This window comes from Drosophila virilis, chromosome X, assembly GCF_030788295.1.
Source record: "Drosophila virilis strain 15010-1051.87 chromosome X, Dvir_AGI_RSII-ME, whole genome shotgun sequence".
Lineage (NCBI taxonomy): Eukaryota > Metazoa > Arthropoda > Insecta > Diptera > Drosophilidae > Drosophila > Drosophila virilis.
The window spans coordinates 21,318,294-21,343,506 of NC_091543.1; the positions used below are offsets into that span (position 1 = coordinate 21,318,294).

The 25,213-nt window shown below is 37.3% G+C and overlaps 3 protein-coding genes across 6 annotated transcripts in view; 1 reads left to right on the forward strand and 2 right to left on the reverse strand.

Annotated features, from left to right (window-relative positions):
- Positions 1-1,058: 1,058 nt before the first annotated feature.
- Positions 1,059-3,056, reverse strand: LOC6631570 (fibrinogen-like protein A). Its single transcript, XM_002055521.4, has 5 exons — positions 2,747-3,056; positions 2,636-2,682; positions 2,452-2,565; positions 1,673-2,224; positions 1,059-1,360 (listed from the first exon to the last, which is right to left on the reverse strand). The coding sequence occupies exons 1-5, from the start codon at positions 2,864-2,866 to the stop codon at positions 1,219-1,221; spliced, it is 975 nt and encodes a 324-aa protein (XP_002055557.1). The 5' UTR covers positions 2,867-3,056; the 3' UTR covers positions 1,059-1,218.
- Positions 3,057-3,163: 107 nt separating this feature from the next.
- The window catches only part of LOC6631569 (fibroleukin), a 41,155-nt gene continuing 19,105 nt past the window's right edge, over positions 3,164-25,213 (forward strand). Inside the window, exons 1-4 of one of the 2 annotated variants that reach the window (XM_002055520.4) lie at positions 3,167-3,330; positions 3,733-3,920; positions 3,974-4,579; positions 4,634-4,778. In XM_002055520.4, coding sequence (XP_002055556.1) covers positions 3,229-3,330; positions 3,733-3,920; positions 3,974-4,579; positions 4,634-4,778 — 1,041 coding nt within the window. In that variant the 5' untranslated portion in view covers positions 3,167-3,228. Of the gene's footprint in view, positions 3,331-3,732; positions 3,921-3,973; positions 4,580-4,633; positions 4,779-25,213 lie in introns of those variants that run through there. The other variant, XM_015170871.3, reaches the window with a different exon arrangement.
- On the reverse strand, positions 4,789-11,552 carry LOC6631567 (uncharacterized). 3 transcript variants are annotated; one of them, XM_015171206.3, is made up of 4 exons: positions 11,389-11,550; positions 11,039-11,212; positions 6,499-6,651; positions 4,789-5,540 (listed from the first exon to the last, which is right to left on the reverse strand). In XM_015171206.3, exons 2-4 carry the CDS (start codon positions 11,177-11,179, stop codon positions 5,385-5,387), a joined length of 450 nt encoding a protein of 149 aa, XP_015026692.1. In that variant the 5' UTR covers positions 11,180-11,212; positions 11,389-11,550; the 3' UTR covers positions 4,789-5,384. The 3 variants fall into 3 exon arrangements, with proteins under 3 accessions (XP_015026692.1, XP_032295515.1, XP_002055554.1); XM_032439624.2 differs by having other exon boundaries at positions 6,499-6,654; XM_002055518.4 differs by lacking the exons at positions 4,789-5,540; positions 6,499-6,651 and adding exons at positions 6,836-7,592; positions 7,660-7,752 and having other exon boundaries at positions 11,389-11,552.

The window sequence follows — 25,213 nt, forward strand, 5'->3', positions numbered from 1 at the left end:
GTTATAGGTAGAAAAGTAATGAAGGTATCTCCTAGTCGAGCAGTTCCGACTTAAGCTCTTTATTATTGTTACTCTAGTAGCTATTGTGATGGCATTATGTGCCAATCTATTGAATATCATTTAAGGCAAACAATTTAATTGCTAGAATTAAAACCCGTTTTAAACGCATTCATATTATTCACCCAAGCATTTTACTTTCTGCTGTAGTATGATGTCATGTTATAATATGGAATTCGGAAATAATGCAAGTATCGTCAAGCTCGATAGCATCTAAATGCAAATATTATTTTCAGTTGATCGAAATTTTAAAATTATGGAATTTGTTCAATTGGTACTCAGTGTCTAGTTTGTAATAAGCCAAATCCTAAAAACATAAATATTGAAAAAAAATATGTCAGGTGTGCCGAACCAGATGCAGCTCTCGTTGCACGCACGCATGCTTACAATTACAATTTTTAAATTCTTACTTTTTTATTTGGTAATTGGATAAGAACTGAATACAAATAGTGCGAGGAAGGATGGCCCTTAAATATATATTCCCTATGGGGCCTAAGATGTTACACATTTCCCGAAAATATACCCTCTACTGGGTTTGTACACATATACAGAAATTCTCGCACTTTGCGCTAGCTGCCACCTGGCAAAATTTTTAAGTTTTGGTCCAAATTCATATTGATTTGATGAAAATGGGACGTGTAACTAAATGAGAAACTCTTTGGGCATATAGTATATGAGAATGAATGTAAATGTAAGTTGATGAAATTTCCGAACTCGACCTATTGTAGTTTCGAGATCGACGCTTTCAGGCAAATAGACAGACGTATATGAACGACTAAGACCGTCTTTCTTATTAAAAAGTATATACATACATATAACATGCAAAGTTTCTTGAGTATAGCTTCAAGAAAGTCTATCATATATACAAATGACAAATCGAAATAGTTCGCTTAAGCTGTTCCCGTACTGATAAGGAATATACATATACTTCTTCTTGCCAGAGATATCGATATAGAAACTTATAATACCCTCTGCAAGAACAAACATGAATCTCACATATCTTCATGTGTTATGTTTCCAAACTAATTGCATTTAAATTTAAATGATATTTTAATTACAGAATGAATACATATGTTTGTGTTACATTAAAACTAATAAAAAGTAACTGTGATATTTGATTCTTAGACTATTTAGGAATTCTTAAGAAATCCAAGAATTTGGCTACGCCTGCCTGTAAGGTCGGATTAGCATGCGAACATATCGCAACGAGCCTGTGGGACCCGGTAGAAAGGTTTTCCAAAGAATGCCTTTAAAATAGTCAATCTCCTGGCCATACTTTTTTTGAAAAGTGCCAAATAGATTGCTGAAAAATAAATAAAGAAAAATACATATGATAGAAATAAAGAATATCGATATTAATTAATTAAAAATGTTTAGCTCTGGTGCAAGTGGCTGCGAAGTTATCACAGTGTAAATTGTAAGACTGTAAGTCGAGCGCAGGGACTTTTAGGTTCTAACAACGAAATATATCTTTTTTATTTAGGCTTTTAGCGGATTGTTGGCCTGTGAACAGCAAGCCGCTGTCGATTAAATCGGAATGGAGCATTTCTATTCATTTTTTGGAAAATAGAAATTCGAAGAATCTGATGTATTTCCACAGTTACTGTGTATTTACCTCTCGAAACATTCGCGTCCATACCACCAGGCTCCCGAGTGAGTGCGCGCGCAGTTTTGTCCGTTGTCGTCGTTATCCTGGTCAAAGGTTGTGAACTTCTTGCCGCCGTGATATCGCAGGGAGTCGCCTGCGTCGCCTTTGTAGGGGCCCAGCACATAGAGCAAATATTTCTCCGCTTCGCTGCCAATGCTGAACTGATCATAGAGCGCGAAACGCTCCTCCCGATCTTTGTTACGCATTATAATAAGTAGCTCGTGTTCACCGCTGTTGGTCAGCCGGTTCAATTTATCCAGGCCAATAAAAAACTCAGAGTTAAGCGCACCAAAACCAGTCTTGTATGCATTCCACTCGCGATTAAAATTCTCACTGCCATCGAATCGATAAGCGATCACTAGCCATCCACCGCCGCGCACCTCTTGATCACAGCTCACATAAAAGGGCTCGACATCGGGCGCGATACGGATGCGCACCTGACCGTGCCTTTGATCCAGACAATTGCGCGGTATATCATTGGCATCAGTGACTGAAGGCACGAAAGGTTGAACTGGAAGGCTAAAATGAAAGGGCGAGAATTAATACAGATTGAGATTGAGTTATTGATTGAGTTACCTACATATATACAGCATATCAACATAAGCATTTCGAGCTCAATGACTAAATACGCATATATGTTAATTAATATAATTACAAAATACATAGGTAAGCCATAGGCAGGTTAGAAAGGTATCACTTTTTTTATAATCTCTTGGATAGCTGGCGAAATTATATTTACAACTTACATGCGCGATTCAAGTTGTCCGCTATATGATTGGCTTTTATACTGGTCGATGAGATGTTGCAATTCGTTAATATCCGATCGGAGCGACCGCAGCTCATCGGTCATGTGATGGACACTGTATTAAAGTAACTGTGACATAAGCACAGTTTGAAACTTAATTGAATGCATCCTTGAATATTACTCACCGCGCCATCAGACCTCCTAGCGCAGAGACTGGACAGCCGCCTGTATGCTGCAAAGAAGAGCTGGAGCCTTTGGAGCGGTGTTATTTCAAGCCAACCCTAACATTTACTCACATTGTCCACACGAAGCGGCTCCAGCGAATTTTGTATGATACTTGGTATGGGTTTCCCAGGCAGCGTCGTTGTTGTCGTGCTTAGACAGGCCAAAGCTGTGACTAGTGCTTCAAGAGCCATGCTGGCAGCGAAAAGCGGCTGCTAATAATAAACTAAGCTTTTAACTTCGATTGCAGGCAGCACTCGTCCAAGATAAAGTTTGATGTGTACGCCAACAGCTCGGATAGTTAACTGCGACGCAATCGACCCTCAGGTGGTATGCTATTCATAGACAAGTTACGAGCGGCATATACTGATGCTAGTTGCCAGTCCGACGCATATAATAGAATACTCGTTTTCAATGCGCCCGTGTGCATTTAAATATAAAGCTGAATTGAAATCTAATTGTCGACCTTTGGTGCTGCCACTGGGGGAAAACAACAATAAATTGATCCACAAAAGCGGGACGTAAATCGAAGCTCAGTTTAGCTGTGTACCTGAACATGAGCGTAATGCTGCAACTGGACGCGTTTGTCACAATGCTGGCCTGCCTTACCACAACGCATAACGATCTGGGCAATTATTCCTTGCCCCTCGACAATTCGGTGAGTCAAATGCACACGGTTAAAAGGACAGCAGGCATACATATTTCTACGCAAAATTACCCAAGTCATGCACAACGTGCTCTCTCTCTAAGCCAAAGATATTGTTTGAAATCTTCACATTTTTAAGAATTACACAATTGGTTATTGCATAGACCTGATCTTATATACAACGCAACAAGTTTGATTGGGTGTGCGTCCCCAAGATAATTTTTTTTTTTGTTATGTCAGAAATGATCTTTTTTGTATGTATTATGCATAAATAGATTATTGCATTCATACAACATTATTTGTAAGTATATTTTCGTTCAATGGCAGAAACCAAATGAAAATATATGCAATTTATACCTAATTGAATACATGCTTGTCAACTAAGAATCCATATACAAATTATATCCTACACAGACATCCGGAAGCTTTCCCCTGTCAAAGCTAAGTAGTCTTACTACACGTATTCAGGCACTATCAACAGATATTGCCAGCGCCAAGGAGCAATTAGGCAGCCTGCAGGAGCAGCTGGTAGATCTGCGTCGATGGACTGCCCCCAGAGTTGCCACAGCAGTTACGGCGGACAGGACACTTAGCACGCGCATGTAGGTTATCTGTTTCTGCACAAAATTGAAGTATTTCTAACAGGCAATTTAAGTGCTGATTTGAATCCACAAATACTGAAGAATGCTGCAGTTCCGGCTGGTGCGACCGTGGAAACGGGTACTGGTCTTGGGGTATCGGCCAGCGAGCCGAGCACGCCACATAATTGCCTGAGACAGCAACACGGTGTAGTGCGTATTCGTCCGCAGGCTAATATGGATGCCTTTTTTGTGTTTTGCGATCAAAAGAACCGAGGCGGCGGCTGGACTGTGATCACAAATCGTATAGATGGCTCTGAAGACTTTAACCGCAAGTGGGAGGACTATAAAATTGGGTTTGGGCCACTAACAAATGAGTTTTTTATTGGACTGGAGAAGCTGCATCAAATCACAAATAGTGAAGATAACGAACTATTGGTACAACTGGAAAATCGCAAGCAGGAGAAGCGTTATGCCCTCTATGATCACTTTAGCATTGGCAGCGAATCGGAGCAATACCGCCTGAATGTACTAGGAAATTACCAGGGCGATGCCTCCGATGCACTGCGTCAACACAACGGTAGAAAGTTCAGTACGTATGACAGGGAAAACGATGAGAATGAGGTTAACTGCGCAGTTGCACAGTCGTCCGCCTTTTGGTATAGCAACGCATGTACTCTAAGGTAAGTACAACGTCTCTAAAGATACCCAATTCCAATATGTATCCTTTTCCTTAGCAATCCATTTGGCATTTATCAGCGCTTGCTAGAACGCGATGTGGATAGCTATAAGGGCATCTTATGGCGCGGCTTTCTCGATGGCCCTAAGGGTTCCCTGAAACTGATGCGCTTGCTAGTACGTCCACGTACCAGCAGCAGTTAAACACATTATCTATCTGCATCATATGTTCACATACAATATATTGATAAATACAGAGATTATTCGCGTTTTAAAAGTACAACAAATCTCGAATAAATAATTAAAAAAGCCCAAGTATAAATGCGTGCGTCGGGTTAGCCCGACATCCAGATACCGTGTACCCAAGCCTATTTGTCTTATCTAGATAGAGTTAATATACATTTTCGATTAAAAAAACCTATCTCACATTCTTATACATAGTTTAGTGCTGGTGATTTTCGCTTTAAAACACAAATTTAAGGTTATCTGTTTTTCGTCCGTTTTAAAACCTTCAAAACATAACAAACATATTAAAAAATGTCTGTCGTTCTTTAAACCGGTTTTGTAACTACAAAAGGTAAATGTATCCTGTGTGAATATAAGTTAGACTGCCTAGAATCATATCATAAACTTATGATTTTTGAAGTCAAATGGATGGACACAGAGGCAGACATGACCTTATCGAATTGGTTGTAAATACTGATCAATACAAATAGGTATAATGATAGTTATTCCGGCATTTACGTACAGAGTATAGAACCTAACACTTAAACACAAAGCAAAAAAATGTATAAGTGACTTATTTCCATTCTAGACCTCATTGAGATTGTCTGTTCCCTCAATAGCTTGCGTAGTTGTGCGGCTGGTTGTTGTGGTTGTGGGGTCCTCATAGCCCTTGACTACCAAAGCATCGCCAAAAATGGGCTTGAAAAATAAAACGAAGCGGGAATAACGACGTGCGGAATTCTAGAAAGAAAAAAAAGCATAAGGATAGTTAAAACCCAAATTTCTCACATTGATACGTACAACATGTAAGAGGCTCTAGTCGGAATGACTAGGGGATACCCTAAACCAAAGGCAATATAAACCCTAAGATGGGTAACGCCCATACATTTGAATGCGACCCAACATTTTTGCCTGGCTTTTTGGCTTTTCGCTATTCAAACGACACGCCAGCCGTCTGGCCTTTCGCTCTCCAAAAGCCATACGTACGAAAACCGATGTCGTGAGTCGTGATACGGCTGGTCGATGGTGCTCTGCGTCGTTTCATTTTCGAAGTACATTGAGCGAAGAAGTTTACTTCTTACAGTACTTTCTCCATGATATGCATGCTTTATATGAATGATATATTATCTCAGATACTATCGATATATTTAAAATGAAAATTGATAAGTAAAATAATTTGATCACAAAGCGCACCTTTTGCAATAACTATCTTCAGAAAATACGCTTACGTAAAATGATTCTACATTAGTTTTGGACATTGTATGCTGTTGGCTGCCAAACAAATTAATTTTGTTCTTTTTTACCGCTGACCATGACCTATCCCAAGTTTGTATTCACATATAATTTATTATTAAGCCGATGCAAATAATTATATAAGACCCCGTCTTAGCGTACACATTCATGAGATACGAATCTTATTAAGAGATCCCATACTTTTATCTCTTATACTATGCGTATGCTTCTATTCAAAATTTGAGACAGTAAGGATTCCAGCAATTTCTTTTAATGCCCATATTGGTCTTTCTGCGTATTGTAGGTTGACGGATACCTAGCTTTTCGTAGGAAATCTCATTATTTATAGTCGAATTGATTATTATCGTCAGAAAAATGTGTTTATTCAAAACCTGTTTCCCATTTAATAATTTACTATTAGTAATTTTATTTTTCTAAAGAAAAATTAAATGAAAAATATACTTACCATAATTAGACGGGAAAGAGCTTGGGAGACTTGGGTGACCGTTCGGAAAGATTTGGTGAACAGCTCGTCGGGAAGCTCGAATGAGACGTTGCTGCGGTCCAGTTCCGGCGCGTCACTTAGATCTTTACCCCCGGCGCGAGTCCGACGTTTGCTCTGCTTGAAAAAGCAGAGAAAGACAAAATTGAAATAAGAGAGGATTGTGAGTAAGCTGTCTTATCAAATCATGCTACTTATTAAACATAAAAGAGACAAGGCCAAGGCTACCGCTAGACCCCATAGGCGCATTGAAACTTCCGGTTTTGGGTTTGTTTGCATTTTTTTTTTTTCTTTTTATATATTTTGTTGATACATATGTAAAAATTTTTTGCTTTATTTATCGTTATTAAGTCGAACATTACATACATATATGCGCCAATATTTACAAACATGAGTACAATGCGTAGCATAAAATTAAACTTATATATTGCCCTGACGACAAAGAAATTGACAGCGTTTAACAAAATTAAATCTTAAGTCTAAACTACAACAACAACAAAAAATCATACAAAGTTTAAATGTCAATGAAGGAGTGCGAGCATCAGAGGAAAACTTAGGACTGTTCACTCCTGCAGAGTGTGTGATGTACATAAATTATAAAACCATATTGTAGAAGGGACCATCGAGCGATCCAGGCCTGGTCATCCAATGTCAGCTAGGTAGCCAGTTAGCCAATTGATTTAATAGCCTGCCTCATCGGAGTCGGGTGCAGGTGTTGTGACGCCTGCAATGCCATTCACTCCGCCCGACGATCCCTGCAATATGGGCCCCGAAAAACTTAAAAACTTGGACACCACATTGCCCAAGCCTGCATTAGCATTTCCATTGCCCGATGAGGAGCCGCTAAAAGCAGTTATAGTAGTCAATACGCCAGTCGTCAGATCATTGGCAATATTGCCAATTGAGCGTATCTTTGGCGAAACGACGGCTGTGATTAAAGTCTGGAAGTCCTTAATTGGCACCGGCGCCTTAATGTCCCACTGCTTATTCTTCTCAATGTTCGATCGATCCAGCTGCTCAATCACGCGTGTCTTTGTGTCTAGAAAGTTGTCGATCTTCTGCAATGGAACGTAGTCAGAGCAATCATTAATCAAAGAATGCATTCCATCGTATTTAACTACTTACACCAAAGACAAATCCGAGCACGGCATTTTTCGCCTCAAATGTCGCATCGGGCAGTTTTCTTTTGTTGCGTTCAAGGTCAGCGCCTAACACCTCCTAGAATAGAATGGTGAAAAGAGAACACAAGAGAGATTGGCAAGGTGACATTGGATTCGCGTGATTTGCCAAGTTGAAGGCCACTTGTAGCCATAGTTGCGCATTTCTTTATACCGCGCATATTTTGGCTTGAAAACCAATTGAGCTGGAATCTCGGCCAGGTGTGACTTAAGAAAATGTCGATTTCTTAAATTCGTAGACACGGGTAAGGGTGATCACAAGAGGTCACCCTTGTGGTGATCATTTAATTTTGTAATTTGGATAAAAACGCGGGAGATATTGATATTTGTTGATTGACCGTCCCCGACGTAAGCCAACAATTTTTAGCACGGTGTGTCTCTGATATGCACGAGAATATATTTGACAGACAGACATCAAGATTCTACAAAACCAATACACTCTGTTCTCGTCGCAAAGTATAGAAAAAAAAAAAATTATGCAAAAGACTGCATAATACTCTTTTAAAGCCCTGACTTCCACAAAAATTGAGTAAGATATTACGTCTTCAAATTTTGACACGTTCTTAACGGGCATATATATATATATATATATATATATATTTGTAAGGAACCATCTTTGGAGGAGCACATCAATAGTCATCCTTAACTTATAAGCCCTTGTACAATTATGTTTTACCGATCATAAAATCATAAAATTGCGATCATAAAATTTGCTTCGCAAGCATTAATTTAGTCGGCACCGAACGGATCGAATCCCTATATTATATAGCCACCATATAAACGATCGGTTGAAACGAAGGTTTATTAATAAAAAACTTGTTGCTTACCAAAATATCTTGAGAAGACTCAGCGTTCTTAGATGGTCCTTTCAAATGGGCCAAACCTTATAATTAGGTCATTTCAGCTCAAATGCTGCAGAAGATGTAGACTTTCGCGGTCTTGCATACCCACAACGGGCGTAGTCGTAGCCAATCTTACACAGTGTAGACGAGTGTGCATTACAAAGTTATAGATTATTCAAAGGCATCGAAAAACATAAAGTTAATACGGAGACATCAAAATCGACAGCAAGACAGACGTTGTACAAAACCAACAAATACTTTTCACATTTTAAACAATATATACTTGAAATCGAACATCGAGGCAGGTTAGACCTAAGCCGATTAAAAGCGCAACACAACCGATCAAAATTCAAGTGACTATATATGAATTTATAGACTCAAATACACAGACACACATAGACACAGAAAAACATGTTGAACACATACGTTTATTCTAAGACCCTACAATATAGGTATCACGGGCTTTGACAGCAAGGCGATAATTCGGCATTCAATGCAATCATGTTTGTAGATGCTTAAAATTCATAACGTCATTGTCAATTTAAAAACAAACACTTGTGTGCGTTTCCAATGTTTCCAATGTACGTACATCAAAATTCACTAATTTCTAAACAAAACGCATGCGCAACGCGCACAGCCCAAGCCGGTTACCTTTTGTTATTGTACGGTCAGCTTGGAGTGCAGATGACTATGCCAACGTACAGATAATTAAACGAACTGTAAATACTGTTGGTTTTTGAATTTTTCAAAAAGTGGATACCAGTAAAGCCAGTAATTATTTTCCTATGTAAAGCATATAGTTAAGGCTAAAAAAACTCTACTAAAAATCTTAATATCTCACAGATTTCAACTAATACACATATAATCGGATAAAATGATTAAAGGATATTTCGATAATTAAGATAACCATAAAGAGAATAATTAAGCTGTTCCTCCATTAATGTTAGGTAGCCGGACGTTTGACCACATTTAACCTTGACATTATCAATCAATTGGTAGGCACATCATGTTAACATCTGAATACTGACTTTAGCTTTGATTCGTATTTTATTTATGTTCAAACTGAATATATTGCCGCAAGGGCTTATATGCGAAAATTTTTTTGATACAAATTAAAGTCTATCTGGTTAGTATTTGCAACGAGCACTTGTCGCATGTTGAAATGATGCCTCACTTTTGTTAAGCAGATCAATCAATTTTCTAATTTGTTGCGACCCAATATAATTCGCATAGTGCCTCAAATTAATAATAATTATCAGTACGGATGTTATAGTTGGGTATAACCGACTGCGCAATGCTCGATTCACAGTTAAATTATCTATCAAATCAGTCGAAAAAAGACACGTATATTTACGATATATACTATATATCTCATATACTGTATATCTCATCATTCACTTACATGCATCTCTGAATGGATATTGCACAAAACTAATCATATTATTTCACTTATTGCACCGAGTATTTACACGTTATTAGTAAAAAATATATATACAAATAAACAATATCTTAAACGATATTTATGAGAAACTTTGAGATGAGATGCTTCTTTTAAAGCTCAGTCAACTCACTAACAATATCCCCACCAGTCTCTTCTTTATCTAAGCTTCCTGTCCCCGTCAAGATTAAAGTTGTTCTAGCCGTACACATCCGTCTGTCCATCTATTCTCGTATACTGTTTGAGCTACTATAGAAGAAACATAGTAACGCGGACCTATTACTTTTTGTATGCCTTAATCGAAGTTAAGAAAATCTCATATTTGGAGGTAAGGATATATAAATATCCAAAAAATTACATAAGATCGGACTAAAACAGCAGGAATATTCAAGAATGTATTTCCCGCAATGTGGGATGGAAGAGTGTTTGAAGTATTGCAAGAATACTTGTAAAAGTGAATGTATGTTAAAGTGTAAGTAAGGAATTGCTACTAATTTTTAGTACAGCAGCTTGGTGCCGGATACAGGGTATATCCTAGTCACGTACTCGCAACTAGTGCACCTTGTTATTTTTGGAAATGTTAACTTAGGTCGGGCAGGTTGAGCAAGCGCTCTTTTCGCTTCAAGGTCACAATTTTAAAACTCCGAAGGGCTTGTTAACTTGGATAAGCACTTGTACACAGCTGTGCGTACATCGGATCTATACTCTCCTAATGGCGGAAAAACAGTATCAGTAGCGATTTCAGTCGACCACAAAATTAGCAAGTGCTCAGCTGCAGCTTACACAACATAAACAACTAAAAAAGAAAAAAAAAAAAAAAAAACAAAAGGCGCAACAAAGGGGCTAGCAGGCAGTTAGCAAGTGACTTTTACGCCTCAGTAGTAACTGCAGCAACAACAGGAGATGGTGGGGCAAAGGAGCTCACAACAAGTTTGTACCTCTCATGACACAATGGGCACTGGCAGTCGCAGTTTGCAGTCGCTGTGTTCATGAGTTGGATGATGTTTGCTTCCTAGTTACTGTTTGCTGTTTGTTTACTACTTTACCTCTGCATTAATGGGATTCAGCTCGGCAGGCTCGCTACTGTCCTGTAGCTCGAACAGTGGCTCCGCAGGTGCCGATATCGTCAGTTGGGTTGTGGCCAATAGCAGCAGGGCCATCATCATGCATCTCATTGCGAACTTCATTTTGTTAGCTTACGTCCTGATGCTCTTACAGATCTATGCAGTTGCAAAAAGAAAGAAACAAACAACAAGAAGCGGTCAGTTTATATTTCCAGGCGTAACACACGGCGCATGCGCAATATCGTCGCATGTGACCTTTAGCTGTGGGGCTCCCCACAAATGCTCTGCCCATCTTACATAAATACATATGTATATACTCTATATGCACGCACCAACTAAATTGTAGTAAATGAGCTTCGTAAGCCACAATTGGTATGCAAACTGAACAGAAACACACAACAGCTACAACAGCCCGCAATTACTACAACACAAGCCAAACTTTTGGAGCAGCTGCCGCAGATATGCGATACTAGCACGTTCACTAACTTTAAGCAAATGACTGCAGACGAAAGTTACTTCAATGATTTAGCAGTGGCCAAAAATCGGTTACACAGCCAAAGCGCAGTCGTCGAGCTTTTGCAGTCGACGTCGGCGTCCGCATAGACCTCATTTGGCCAACAACCAAAAATACAAACAACAAATATACATTCGACCATAAATATATATATATATATATATATATATATATATGTATATGTAGATATTATGCGATCATACCTACGAGTGGACATGCATGTATTGTACAATTGTGTGTATGTATGTATGTATGCATATACATCCACAGTGCATGTATACAAAATGTAAGACTGAGAAAACCGAATTGAATTTTATTACGCGCGCGCTCGCATAGGCGTCAATGGCTCGGCAACGGCAACGGCAACGGCAATATCAGTATTCAAGGCGGCGTCAGCGTTGACGCCGACGCTGCCGTCAGCGTAGACGCCGCTGTCGGCGTTAACGCTGCTGTTGGCGCTGGCAGCGCATTGAAGCGACAAACACGTTTTGAGCGCAAATTTCAACAAAACTGCTCAATAAAGTGCAAAAGCTGTAACGAAGCCACTAACAACAACTTTAAAGGCTCAAAAACCTCTTTAATTTGTTGCAGCTGTAAGTGTTCGTTGCTGGATTTTTTGCAATGCTCTTTTAATTTGAACTTTTGGTTTTTAATTAAAACACAAGTTGCTCGTACATACTTACATATACATAAATTCGCATGCGCAATCATTTTGATTTACTCCATTCTTATTTCAAGCACATTTAATGATTATTTTGTTATTTTACTCGATTAACTGAAATGCATAATATTGACACATGAAATATGCTGTATATAAACAGTGACTCTCCCCTTCACTGCACTACATTATTTAAGTAATTCGCCCTATTATTTCGAATACCCCTTACGCAATTTACAAGAAGGTGGCATTCCTATTCATATTTATATATAATACATACAGTCGTTTGAGCCACTATTGTCTGTCTGTCTATATGACAGTCGAAGCGAGCTTAAGGACAGCTAAATGGAAAATTTGTGGTCATTCATTTTTAGAGTTCTGGTCCAAAGACGACTTCGTTTTTGTTCGGGTCCGAAACTCGTTCACTTGCTCAGAGAGCAAAACAGTAAGATATCCATATGGTTTGTGTGATAGAACGGCATTGCTGCTTCTTGTCTTGCTTCAACTTAAGGAAATTGCTCTGGCTTACTCTCAGTGCTCTTTCATTATGTCTAGATACCGTTTCAATGTTCGTATGTGTATGTGTCTGCACAAGTCAAAATGCCCACAAAATCCCATTTTCTTATATATCAGTGGGATTTCTTCCCTTTTGTAGGACGATTTATATGAAATAATGAAAGGGTTTGCCACGTCGTTAAGGGTACCTATGCATTGCCATTTGTGACATTGCCATGTGTGCCTATTGTAGTTTTTTGGTATTGTATTGGTTTTGATTTCTGAATGGAAAAGCTAAATATAAATATATTATCACTCCAATGTTGTTTTTGGAATATTTGAATATTTTGAAGATTTTAGATTTGAGATTTTTTTTTTCAGAATGCGTTTGAGGTCGTTCGGACGATAAACAAAGATGTTTTATACATTCGTGTTTCGTGATTTTTCCACACTTGCGGTTAAACTTTCCGTCTCATCACATTGGGTAATTCACGTAAAAATTGCAGTTCCCTAGCTTTTACGTTTTGGGCTGTGCGCTGATTACCAATCAGTCAGTTCCGGATGCTCACACGCTCCAAGGATATGTGTGGGAAAATAACAGTCACTAGTGTTGAATTCTGGTGAAAAATTAAATCTTATTTTCTTATCATACGCTCGGGTTTGGTCACGTGTCAACATTTTCTTTTTAGTACAGTACGTTTAGCTTGATCTTAATACACCTAGCTATCCCCAAATGTCAAAAAGAGAGTGCTTGTCTTAGCAGTTTGCTTATCACGGATATAACCAAACGTTTCTTATAAAACCCATCTACTATTCAATTGCAAATCTAGGCAGCTAAGATAGGTTAAGAGCCTCTTCCAGTTGAGCAGACCATTCTAAACCGCTCTTACTTGATTTAGTTTACGATATCTACATTCGTTTCCTGAACATCAATCATTATTTCTTTTAAGCTCCGATTCTCGTTTAACATATGTCAGGGAGTATAAGAGGTAGAGACCGTAAGTCTGACATCTTTGTTCTCTTGTCGAATACGCAGATCAAGAATAATTCATATCATATAATTAAATGGAATAGTGGCTTAAATAATTATTATTTAGCCATCAAAAATGTAGTTAACGTAATTGGTAGAGGGATTAAAGTCCCTACGTTCTTTGTACCCTTAAGCAAGGCCAAATGTCTGTCCCCTGGACAGATAGCCTTAGTGAGCAGACAGTCACACGGATATTAAGACAGTCGGATACCAACATACTCTTGCCCACAATGACATAAACAAAGCGACAGATGAACAGCGAGACATCCAAACACGATGCAACTGTCATCGCTTACAAGGTCGAACCAGTTGAGAGAGCAACTATCTACGGTCTCTATAAATATAAGCACTTCATTGTCGACGTCGAAGAATCTGAGCAACAGCAGCTTTATCCTACAGCTTAAACTGGGTTTGGTGGAGCTGGTTTTATCTTTTGCTCCGCTTCACAGTGTGTTAATTAACTTTCATTTGTCACACCCTGTGCCCATTAAAAATGGGTAAGACGGGTATAATGGTTTTGTGAAAATCTATGTAACATGCGAAGAAGGCATTTGCTATCCCAAAAAAATATATATTTAAATAAATATTCTTGGTCAGCAAAAAATAGTGGAGACAATCTAGCCTTGTCCGCATTTATAAAATTGTCAAATGTTGAACCTATCGGAGCTAGAAATTTGAAATTTAATAGACTTAATTTCTCCTGGTGTCCGTGTACGAGTATACTTAATATAATCGAATGATCGATTGGCATCAATGACTTCCGCCCTTTTTCGTCTTGAAGAGTGAATCTTGAAGCCTACAAATAATCTTTCCTTTATATAACCAATTACCTGCATTTTCTATCCAAGAGAGACGGGTTCGCGAAAAACGTTTTAAAGAATTATTATATTATATTATATTATTATTATAATAGAATTGTTATTCGTGAATTTCCAACTTTAGCGGGGAGAATTTCCTCTCATAGCTTGCACCGACATCACATAGTAAAAGTAAAAATTGTAGCTTCCCTGCTTTTACAGTTTGTCTTGTGCGTTGATCACCAATCAGTCAATCAGGATTAACAGTGTTATACAAAATTATGTATGTATATAGTCTTTGGCAATTTTATTTTGGCTTTTTCTCTAAAAATCCGAATGTTGGTAAGACGTATGAGACGTTGCAAGTTTGTGGTAAATGGGGGCGCGAAAGAAAAAGCAGCGCTGCCGCTGCGTAAGTTTCGCAGTTGAACGCACATGAGTGTATTTGTTAAGCATGAATGCATCTATAAGTACCTGCATTCACATTCGGCAATACATATTTGGCTATATCTTATGATTTGGTCAATTCAAAGCGTGCTGGTATATGCCACAACAAATACTATTCTTCAACATCGTAGGTTTAAAGACATAGAACTATCAAATTTGAAATGTAGCTTTTCATGTAGTATACACAGATTAAGTATATTTTATTCTGTGGTTAGCATCAAGAACCGAGTTGATCCGGTTGTGTCTGTCTATTAATCCAATCGTATGTATGAACTCGCCAATCCCAGCAACTAATAGAAGGAGTGGGCTCTTTGAAGAGTTGCAGTACCTCTGTAACTCTTTCTCTTGCAGCAACACAAGTATTGTACCTGGCACTGAATTGTGGGCCAGTGTGCTCAAGCCAGTTGCTGACGCTGTTACTATTGGGATACATGAAAATTCAAGTGGCCGCAACACTTCGAAAATAATTGCATTCATATAAAAAACGAACATGGCACACAACTAATATGCCTTTTTACTTTGTGAACAGTGGATAGAAACTTATGCCGTAACTTCTAATTCCAAGTGCAATGAAAATGCTGTCATTAAATTTGTAACGCGTTAAAGGATACGTATCCAACACCATTCTGTTCATATATACATGATGAGTATCATCAGTCGAGTCGATACAGCCAAAGACAATGTACACACTTTATTCATATTGTCTCTGATATAGCCGACAAAATAAGCCGCAAGGCGTTACAGCTTTGTTAATGATCGGACATACCTAGAGAAAAGCCATTCCATTAACGAGGAGTCCGCTTTCCATATTAAATATGGCGGATCTAAAGAGGAAAACTTAAAAAATAAAAATCGGTATTCGAGCCCAGCTACGGGATAATTCCTTTGCTCTATTATCGTGGAATCAATATATAGAACAATCTTAATATAAAAGCATCTGCAGTAGTTGCAATTGACTAATTTCTACAACTCTTACACCACTAATGATATTGTGTGAGTTTGGCAAAAATGGCCACACATTAGGAAATCAGAATGTGGCGCTGACATCTGCATTCCTGTCGGACAGCACCGACCTGATCCCTGCCAGAGAAGTACGTAGTAGTTCATTGCCAGTATATACAAAAACCTATCGACTAGGAGAAGTCATGTATCGACGCGACATTGCTATGAAAATATGAGAACCTTATCTGAAACAGCCAAGTGTGTTTTAGTGGCCTACTAGGAGCTTCCTTGAGTCCAGTGCCTAGCTGTCGTCATAAACAGTCTACACGAGACTTTCTCAAAAATTAGTTTAATTAAATTTGTTGTCTCTAGCTCTTGAAATTCTTAAAATATGCTCAACATCGGCGTTCAATACAGTTTTTTATAGTTTACATCGAAATGGGGCAGCTTATGATCGTACTAGGATTAAGCGCATTCCAAATTTCAAGTCTATAGCTTGGTTGACATACGCCTTTGATCGGCTTCTCCAGTATATCTACACATAATTAATAGATAACTAACTTTTATCGGAAGTCTTTTCTTAACTCTGTACAATGATATTTAAAGTATTTTCTTTCTTTCTAAAAATGCCAGCGTGAATGTTCTAGCTATTATGAGCTCCTAGATTTGCTTTGTAGAATGGGTAGTGCAATAGAAGGCCATACATTCCAAGTATCATGTCTTTTGCGCACTGATATTAAAAACATGAATAGATTAAATGGGCTATGGGTACTGATCAAGAACATCCCCTGACTAACGCGTTCATACATACGAACTGATATTGAGATGGAGGATTTGCAACAACGGTGCATATTGAACATGCACATGAATATCGCCCAATTGCTTAGTTATGCATTATGTAAAAACCCAACACAAGTAAGTTGCATTAGCCATCTAGTTGATGTTATTAAGTTTTTCATGTTTGGAATTGGGTGTTTGGTCACCTCAAGTGGCTTTTAAGTTTGACGGGTTTGTCTTACATGCAATTGGGCTTTATTAGCACGGGCCTCATATCAAAACGAGTCAGTCGTAATATATCTATACCCTAGACCCATAGAAAATGTCTTAAGAGGGTATAATCGTCTTGTGCATATGTATGTAACAGGTAGCAGGAAGCGTATCCGAACGTATGAAGTATATTTAATATAGTCTTGGTCAGCGTGAAGAGTCTGTTCATATGGATGATCACATCGAACTTAGAACTCATAAGAGCTAAATATTATTTATAGGCAATCGATAAGAATCGATTTCGATATCATGCTTAATGAGCAAATCATTTAAGTTTTGAGAGCTAGAGTCACCAAGCTCGCTCGTTTACATGGGCTCGTATAAGGGAAATTTTGGCAATCGATGTGTGTATTTTAGTTCCCTTGGTGTTTATTTTTGTCTTTCTAAGACTTCCATTCATGGCTGTCAGGCGTGGGACGATGGCAAATAGTTCCATTACATAGCTTAAATGTGTTAAGCTTCAACTGCATCTAGTATTGGTAGAAGATGGTGCAGGGTATTTTCCTAGCCGACCTCTCTCGACTGGAGCACTCTTACTTGTTTTATGTAGCCGTTGTAACGCATCAGCTCACTTGTCATACCTACTCGTTCGAGTATTTGACATGGTCAAGACCCCAACGCTGCTCAAATTTTTTACTACTCCAACGGCGCGACGTTGTTTTAGCGGTTACATCAACATTTCCCCTCTTGCCACTTAGTCTTACACATAAAACACAATTACGAGGTGGCTGATAAGACGTCCTTGCGCACTTCGTTGGCCTGGCTATAATAGATCTTTCAAAAGTTCATTGCGCAAATGTTAAACGGTCGACGGGTCACTAGTATGCTATGATACATATGTACACACATATATTTGTCTATGTATGTATACTTTAAAATAAAAATGAATGCATATGCATGCGGCTAGTCATCTTTTATTCACATTTTTGGGACCTAGTAATAGCGCATTAAATGTGTAGTAGTTGCAACTTGTTCTCCAGTCACTCGTCTGTCAGTTGTTACAACTATAATTTGGCATTGCTCAATGTGCAGTCGCTGCTTGTTGTTTGGTTGCTGCTTCTGTCGACGCGTCGCGTCGTTCAAAATGATTGTCATTATACATTATTCATTTGTTTATTCATGTCACATGCTCTTAAGTTCTTAAATGCGTTGCGATATACAAAATACTTATTTTGGACAGATCAGGGCTGCCGCAGTACACACAAATCTAAAACAGGTCCATTACCTACGACTTTCAGCCTCAAATCTAAAAATAATTAAGTATACCATTATGTTGCATAGAATACTAATATTTCCCGACGCTACTTTGCCCGTATGCGAATTGGTAACAACAAATTTGCACCAAACCGGGCAATGCTACCAAATTTTCTTTACACAAATAACAATAAAAGACGAGCAACGATCATATTATTGTTGTTTTCTATATAACCTTTGAAGAAGAAATTCCCCGCAGACGAACGGATCAAATAAATAAAGTTAAATATTCAAGTGGCATTGAAATTGATTTCCCTGACTTCAGGCAGATACAAATCTCCAACACACGTCTATGTGTTTTAACTTATTGCAAAACACACCCAATTATTTAATTTAATTAAAAAAGATTTCGGTCCCGTCAGGGATTCGTAGCCAAATATTTGTGCGCGTCGTCCCATACTCTGCACATGCATTTAATTTATAGAACACATCGTAGCATCGTACATATATACTGGCATTTCAATTGGTTTTAGCCGCCACAATTAAAATACATCTCAAAAGGTGTTTCGACTATACATTTGCATCTATTTTAGCATCCAATCAGATGTGTTATTGTTTTTTTGTATTGTATGACTATTTAAAGTAAATTACACAAGTCAGGCAATTAGGTGCAAAATATTGAACCCCTCGAAAACACATTTCGATGTACTTGGTGAAGTAGCCTATTTCGAATAAAATGAAAGCTGTATTTGTGCCACGGTCATTGATCTTGGAATTTACAATGACTATATATGTATTGGATAGGACGAATGTTTGGTATATAAGTGGAAAGTAATTGTAAAATATTACACACCTTGAAGCTGCAATATGTTCTGATCCCAAAAGTCAGGCAAAGTAGACTCCACCGTCCCAGCAAAAATTCACTGCAAAAGCAAAAGTTATAATACATTTTTAAATATTATATATATTTATTTTTTAATTGACTGGTAAGTTTTGAATCTGATGTGTCGCTTGCTAGTGAATTACCACCTCGAAATATGATTAACAGCGTCTTAACAGTACAAAATGATCGAATACTTCCAAAAATCACTTGCAATCGTCACAATTGCATCATTACACAAGTACATCGTTCGTGGTTGAGAGTTTTTCATGTCAGACCCCAATATCCCCAAGAAAAAAAGCTGTTTTGATTTAACCCTACCCATCAAGATCAATCTAAGAAGTCAACTGGTGTTTTATATGAAAATGTAGATTTCTGTCATCGACTACTCTCCTTTTATATTCGTGTGATCTGTCATCGTGTGACTATTTTCATTTCCCAAAACAGAAGACAGCAGGGAAGGAGCAAAGACGTTATATATATGCTAAAGAACATCACAAAAACGGAGCATAAAAAGTCTGTAGACAAATAGGCTGACAGTCCCGATCGTTGTATTGGATCTAATTTTGTTTTAAGTGAAAGTTGGCTTTGAAGCATACTACAATAAAGCAAACATGGTACAATAAATAATACAAAACAGACACGGATTGGATATATTATTGTTAGCTCCCAGTCATTTTCGATTTCTTTATATGTGAATATTGACGAAGAAAAAAGACGACCAACAAAATATGTTTATCATTCTAATCGCCCGCAATTAGAAAACGAGGATCCATTACTCCCATAATGTTTTGCAGTTCAAAACTAGCTAATAAAATAGTAGTTCATTAGTTCCTACCCCTCGTTGACCCCGAATTGTGCTTTCGAATTTCATAGAATCGCGTATATTATCGCTCTTTATCATTTTAGCAGCTCCGCCAGCGCTAATATTAGCGGAATGATAATCGATGTATGCTAGATAGGAATCAGATATATATATATATATAATTAAGACAACCAACCTTTCATTAAACATCAACGAATCGATCATAGACTTGTTTGTTGTTCAATAATCTATGTAACTAGCATTGGGTATTGGGTAGTCGAGCACATTCGACTAAAGCGCTCTAACTTGATAACTGTGGAGTATTTGGGTGAATTCAAAGGTTAATTCGTTCCATGTGCGGCTAGTGCAAATTACTCAATGTTGATAAATCGTATCTTGTGCATTAAGTTTGCTTGTAGTGGAACAATTACACTGGCCATAAAGACAGATTATAAAATGTGGTTTTATATGTACATAAGTTATTTACCACGACGTAAGCTGTAGTTAAGCTGGCATGCTAGTTTAGCGATAACTGCTCGAAGGTTGTCTGAAGTGACCCAAGTTAAGATTGCTGGCATATTCCACGAAAGAGTCTTAGAAGGTATATATGACTAGAAGCACAATCTTACACTAAATCAAGAGTATTTGAGTTTTCCATTGCCTGCCATATTTATGGCCACACATATCATACTTTAGTATTTGGTATTAGTTTTCATAATTTATTTAATCGGCGTGCTGGCAGACAACATTGATGCCCAATTTTAACATTGACTATGGTAGTTTAATTTAAAATAATACCAATTAAGACTGTTCTTGAAAGCAGCGCCCGGCTAAGTGATACCCTAGATATAGTAAATATTCTAACTTCCTCTATCTATATAAAAATATATTCATTATTATACCTTGACCTTATTATAAGTATAAGTTTAAAAAATGTATTAAAGTTAGTTAAAGGATTAATTAAAACTTCAATAAGCCCTCAATAATCATCGATTCCACAGGTAAAAATTAAAGACACTATTAATTCGCTGTGTGCTCCTCCAGGGGGAGGCTTATCTTAAATCTCTTGCAATAAATGGATCACCACTCCCACACACCAAAATAAATTAATAAACGTCATGTTCATGGACATTTTTTCCAGTGCGTACTGAACGTATATATATATATATAGATAGGGCAGATTCCTCAAATCTATATTTTACACCCATATTATTTGCGAAATATTTACATTGCCAGCAATGTTGTATGGTATTAATATCAATTACTATAAAAAGACGACTCCAGCTACCACTTGGCTCTAAACTCAGAGGGACACCTTCTAACCTGACCTACGTTTGCTCAAATTTGTCAATTCTGTTTGAGTTTGAGTTTATTAGTCCACTATAACGTCCCCTCGACAAGCAACCATGCACAAACAAGATCTGCGTATTTTGAATAACTTTTGGCCTTGAATATAACATCCAAATGTTTGATTATGCCAAGCGAAAACCTTCGTATTAAATATAGGACATATATGCATAAAATAAAAAAAAACAAGAAAGATCGGCTATCTGCGGCACACCAATAATGAAATACCTTAGTAGACATTTGGCTCACTCAAATATAACTCATATTTCGACCGAATACATAGTGAGATCTTGTTCAAAAATGTTAGTTATTTTCACTAGAACTTCATTTTCGCATGATCGATCATATATCAGATATATAATGGTGTTATACGGCCGGTTTCGACATACGTACTACCTGTAACAGAAATACGAACTGATCCGAAGTTTCAAGAAGACGAAGAGACTAATCTTTGTAAAAGAGGAGACGGACATGACTATATAAACTGGTCTGTAAATGCTGATCAAGAATGTATATACTCATGAATCCTTCCATGCGTTAAACAGTTTATGATATATTCATAATACCCTTTGCGATAGTTTTTAAATGAAAATGACCTAAAATAATATAGTTTAAGCCTCTAGACGCATAGGCTAACAGTCAGAAAGAACACAATAACCAACAGTACATACATTTGCACAAGAGCGTTATATTCTTATATATGCATTTAAGTGGTAGAAAGAAGTAACAGCTATCTTGAGAGTGCCGAAGATGTTGTGCTCCTGAGTTATACATCTTATGTGTGGTTTTTTATATCCTGCGCAAATAGTAAAACGAGTATATCAGTTTTGTGCAATGTCTTTCTTGCCTCCTCCTGTCTGTATGAAGGAAAGGTTTTCTAATCTTAATTAAAAAGTCTCTGCTTTGTGATTACAGAGTAAGAGTTCCCACCAACAAAATTATACTCCAACCAACTGCTTCCAATACATCTACTTATTATCGATTTAGAGATGTCTCCTTTAATGCATTACACACATCATGACAAAATTAAGGTTGGTTCGGCAAGAGTTTAAGAAACGTCACTTTAATAATTTACACAATTTAAAAGCCAAACAAACGTTATAATAAATAGCAGACGAATGTGCATATATAATTTTAAAGCACAACCGCACAAAAGCATTGTTTTTGCCAATTTGATAAGTTTTTCTGTTGCTTAAACATTGATTTGCCTAACCAATTTCAGTTCATTGGAAAAAAACTTTTAGCGAAATAGGAGTATTCATTACGAAAATAAAGCCATCAAATCTGTTAAAACGGTCAATAAACTTATTGACCGACTTATGCAGATGCACATCCACACAGACACACGCAGCCAAACAACAAATTTAACAGATAACCTGGTATACCTGTATAGCAACGCCCCCTCGCTAGTTTACCTTGAACGCGGGCAGATTGTGCTCTACTTTCATGGCGTTTACTTTCGCTTTTTATATATGAACATATATGAATAGCTAAAGTGTGTGTGCCTGTGAATGCTAATCGCCATAACATGAGGCTTTGTTATTGTTCAAACTGTGTCGACGCTTCTGCTGCTGGTGAGGTTTATCTTGATTTAAGGCATCGTAATCGAGCCAAGTCAACCCGATGAGCGAGCCAAACGCACAGTTTCTCAACGACCTTGAGACTGTTACCGGTTTCTTTGCGCCAACAAAAACCGTCTGGCTTTAACACTGATTATGGGCATGCACAATTATGTATGCCTGTGTTTCTGACAGTATGTGTGTGCGTGCGAGTGTGTATGCGCGCAAGCTGTGACTATCTTTGGCGGCTTCGACTTTTTTTTCGTGCTCATCTTCACCTGTACGCTATAACATTGGTTAACTATTGTAAGATCACGACATTCGCATCTGAAATGGTTTTGAATTTTTATTTAATTAGTTACTTATAACATATAGACCATACATGAATATATTGTGATCTATATATATTAAACTAGCGCGTATCACCCGGACTTACTCGCTCCAAATTTTGAACATCTGATTTTCCGTACTACCTTGATCCTCAATTTGAACACAGTCAAAGAATGAGTTCAAGAAAAAGCAATATTCTTACTTCTTGCATGACACTATATAATATTTACCTAGCGTCACCTGGGTTAAAACTTAACCAACACAGCCACTAAAACATGAATACAATAAATCTTAATTTAGTGTCTTAAAAAGTCCTATCGGGTTTTTAAATTAGTTTCACTCTTATTTTCAAAATATAACAGTTGTTCCACCTTTGTTATCAAATAAATTCTAGCCAATCGAATGGTAAAACAATTTTCTCGATTTTTCCACACTTGCCTGCATCTTCATCACATAAAGGAAATACATTTGTTACAGTTGGTCAGTGAGTCAGTTTTATGTATAGAGTTTATATAATTTTATACATACATATTTAAGGTTTTTATTAGAAATTTAAAACAAAGACTAAAATCCCGTTGCACAAAAGTTTATGTACAAGAGCGAATACACTTTATTCAATAAATTTTAAACGCACGTAAATGAAAGTATTCCAAGTTTGTTTGCATCGCTTGTTGGCATGGTTCAACTGGATTTTAATTTTGGTGTTTCAACAGGTGTCTGATTTATTAATAAATGTATGCTAATCAGAGCTTTCAGCCGCATTCACGCATATTCTCTAATATACATTTTGTTGTTTTTTTAATAAAAGTTTATGTATGTATGTACTAAAATTATTTTGAATATTCGTTGCGTGTTGCAATGCGATGAAAGCGCTATTTGTTTTGTAAGTTGTTGTTTTTGTTAGTGATATTGCGCTTGCCACCAATCCAATCTTCGTTGAGCCTGATCCATTACCACATCTCTGTTCGTTAGCAAGTTCGTTGCCTAAGTCTTTTGATTTGTCACATGTGCATACTAGAGACTTTTATGTTTCTTTTGAATTCACCTCAATTTTTAATGTATAAAAATGAGCAAAATATATATTGGTGTGTGCATTTTCCATTCTACAGTGCGTCAGCCCGTCTTGCGGCAAGAGCAAACGCAAAAATCGAAATCTTTCACAGTTTTTGGGCTAACGTCTCTTAATTTGGCATACATATAAATAACTAGATACAGATTTTACAGACAGATAAATAATAGTCTTTTCGTCTTCTCGGTTATTTAAAAGTGTACAAAATTATCGCAATCAAATGCAAGTTGCCAATTCCTTTTTACTCAAATCCTTGATAATGTGAACTCTCCCCGCTGCAGAGCTTAGTAAATCAAACCACATTTAAAAAAAAAAAGAAAACACTGGGTATTAAATTTACCTAAAATATTTCACTTAAAATTTGTTTTTGATATTAAGGGTAAAATAAATTTTCGCTTGCACTTTTGAAATTAACAAATAAACACACCCAGTCGTCCGAAATGTCACTTGATCTTGTGAAAGATTCACGCGTAACTGAAACCGCTTTGATCGCAATGCGCAACTCGCAGACAATTCAAAGAGAAATATGTTTGAGGCATACAGTAGTGAGTGAAAAGTATGTTGATATTTATAAAGTACCCCTCCAACATACTCCCTGCCCATGTAGCATGCAATGAGAAAGTGACAAAATATGCGCTTCGTTGGCTAAAGTAGTTGAGTAGTTAAAGCAATTGCGTATCGAATGGAAACGAATAAAAGAAAGAAAATAAACGACAATTAAACCAAAGCGTGCAAAACGTTAACGTTGATGCCCACAATCGAATATCACTATAGACTGGCATTATTATTTAGCCAATGAATTGGTGCAAGGCACTCGATCTGCATCTAATTTGAAAAGTTTTAGCTCAAACATTTGTTTCTGTATTTCATTTCTTTATGTATAAATCTGTAAATAATTAATACCTAATTTTATACAGAGACAACCATTTTGAAATTAAGAGTATCCGTGGGAATTCGTATTGTACCAATTAACAATACAGTTAAGCGAAATGGCAGATCTGGTGAGATGGATTCCTCAAATTGGTTTCGTTTTATTTTGATTG